This window comes from Strongylocentrotus purpuratus, unplaced genomic scaffold (assembly GCF_000002235.5).
Source record: "Strongylocentrotus purpuratus isolate Spur 01 unplaced genomic scaffold, Spur_5.0 spur5_scaffold_1, whole genome shotgun sequence".
NCBI classification, from domain to species: Eukaryota; Metazoa; Echinodermata; class Echinoidea; order Camarodonta; family Strongylocentrotidae; genus Strongylocentrotus; species Strongylocentrotus purpuratus.
The window spans coordinates 19437323-19438669 of NW_022145594.1; the positions used below are offsets into that span (position 1 = coordinate 19437323).

Below are 1347 nucleotides of genomic sequence, written 5' to 3' on the forward strand. Positions count from 1 at the left end.
TGTATCTTTTTACACTTGATACATTCCTTTTGTACATGACTCCTTCAAGAGACTTCACAGTTACCATGCTGCCTGTTCTTGCTGTCACTGTGTATGGCTGGTTAAAGTATGGCGTGTCTAGTTTCCTTCTTTTATCACGTCTTACTATCACCTTATCTCCTGGCACTACGTCAGAACGTACGGCTCCCCTCTTCAGATCTGCATAGTGTTTTGCACCACTTTTCATTTGGAGGTCTGTGTCTCTCAGTTCCTGATCCTCACTAATGTCCTGGATTTGTGGTAGTTTAGTTCGGATCTTTCTCCCGAACAACACTTCTGCCGGGCTTTTCCCCCGTTGTCGAATGAGTACTAGCCCGATAGACTGCGACGTATTAAGTCAGCAAAGCCTCTCTCCAATCCTTGCCTTCTGCCTGTGCAATTCGAAGCCTTTTCACTATACTCTGGTTCTGTCTTTCGACCTCGCCGTTGGCTTGCGGCCATTTAGGAGTCACCCGATGGTGGTGAATTCCTGTAATGTTCATGTACTCTGCGAAAACTTCTGAGATGAACTGGGGTCCATTGTCTGAGTATAACGTCACAGGTAACCCATGTCTGCCAAAGATTTCAGCCAGGGCTTTGACTGTCTTCTCTTCAGTGGTTGATTTCATGATTGCATACTCGTAGTATCTGCTATAATAATCAACTACCACAAGTATAGATTCTCCTGTCGGAAGTGGTCCTAGGAAACCAACAGCTACATCCACCCAAGGTCCTGTCGGCAACATAGTACTTCGAATTGGTTCTGGTGGATTCCCCCTGCTTGTGATTTGGCAACCATGACAAGTCTTGACGAATTTCTCTGCATCTTTCTCACATCCTGGCCATCATACCTTGGTTCTCAAATTCTGTTTGGTGCCAACAATGCCCAGGTGTCCTTCGTGAGCTAATGACACCATCTTTGGCCTCTGTGCCTGTGGAATCACCAATCTGCTACCTCTCAGCACACACTGACCAATTATACAGAGTTCATCCTTGATGGGAATGTATGCTTTGTATGGACAATCATCCCATTGTCCACTGTGAATACACTCTCTGATAACTTCGAGTTCAGGATCATGTTCAGATTCTCTTTCGACTTCCTTCGTTGTCACCGCCCCTGGCGTTGTTTGGACTGCCACAAAGCGCACAAAGCTCTCTGCTTCTGTTTCCAACACAGAAGTTTCTCTCGGTTGATCATCCTTCAGCAATCTTGACAATGGATCTGCAATGTTGGACTTTCCTGCAATGTGGACTACCCTGTACTTGTACTGTTGAAGCCTCAGAACCCACCGCTCTATTCTCGCACATGGCTTAGATCTCGGTGAATAA

The 1347-nt window shown here is 46.0% G+C and overlaps 1 protein-coding gene across 1 annotated transcript; it reads right to left on the minus strand.

Annotated features, from left to right (window-relative positions):
• Positions 1–371: 371 nt before the first annotated feature.
• LOC115921271 (uncharacterized protein K02A2.6-like) lies at positions 372–764 on the minus strand. Its single transcript, XM_030978588.1, has one exon. It carries the CDS (start codon positions 762–764, stop codon positions 372–374), a length of 393 nt encoding a protein of 130 aa, XP_030834448.1.
• Positions 765–1347: the final 583 nt, after the last annotated feature.

Excerpts from the sequence above, each read along its gene's own strand:
- LOC115921271 (XM_030978588.1), bottom strand. The coding sequence starts at position 764 with ATGTTGCCGACAGGACCTTGGGTGGATGTAGCTGTTGGTTTCCTAGGA.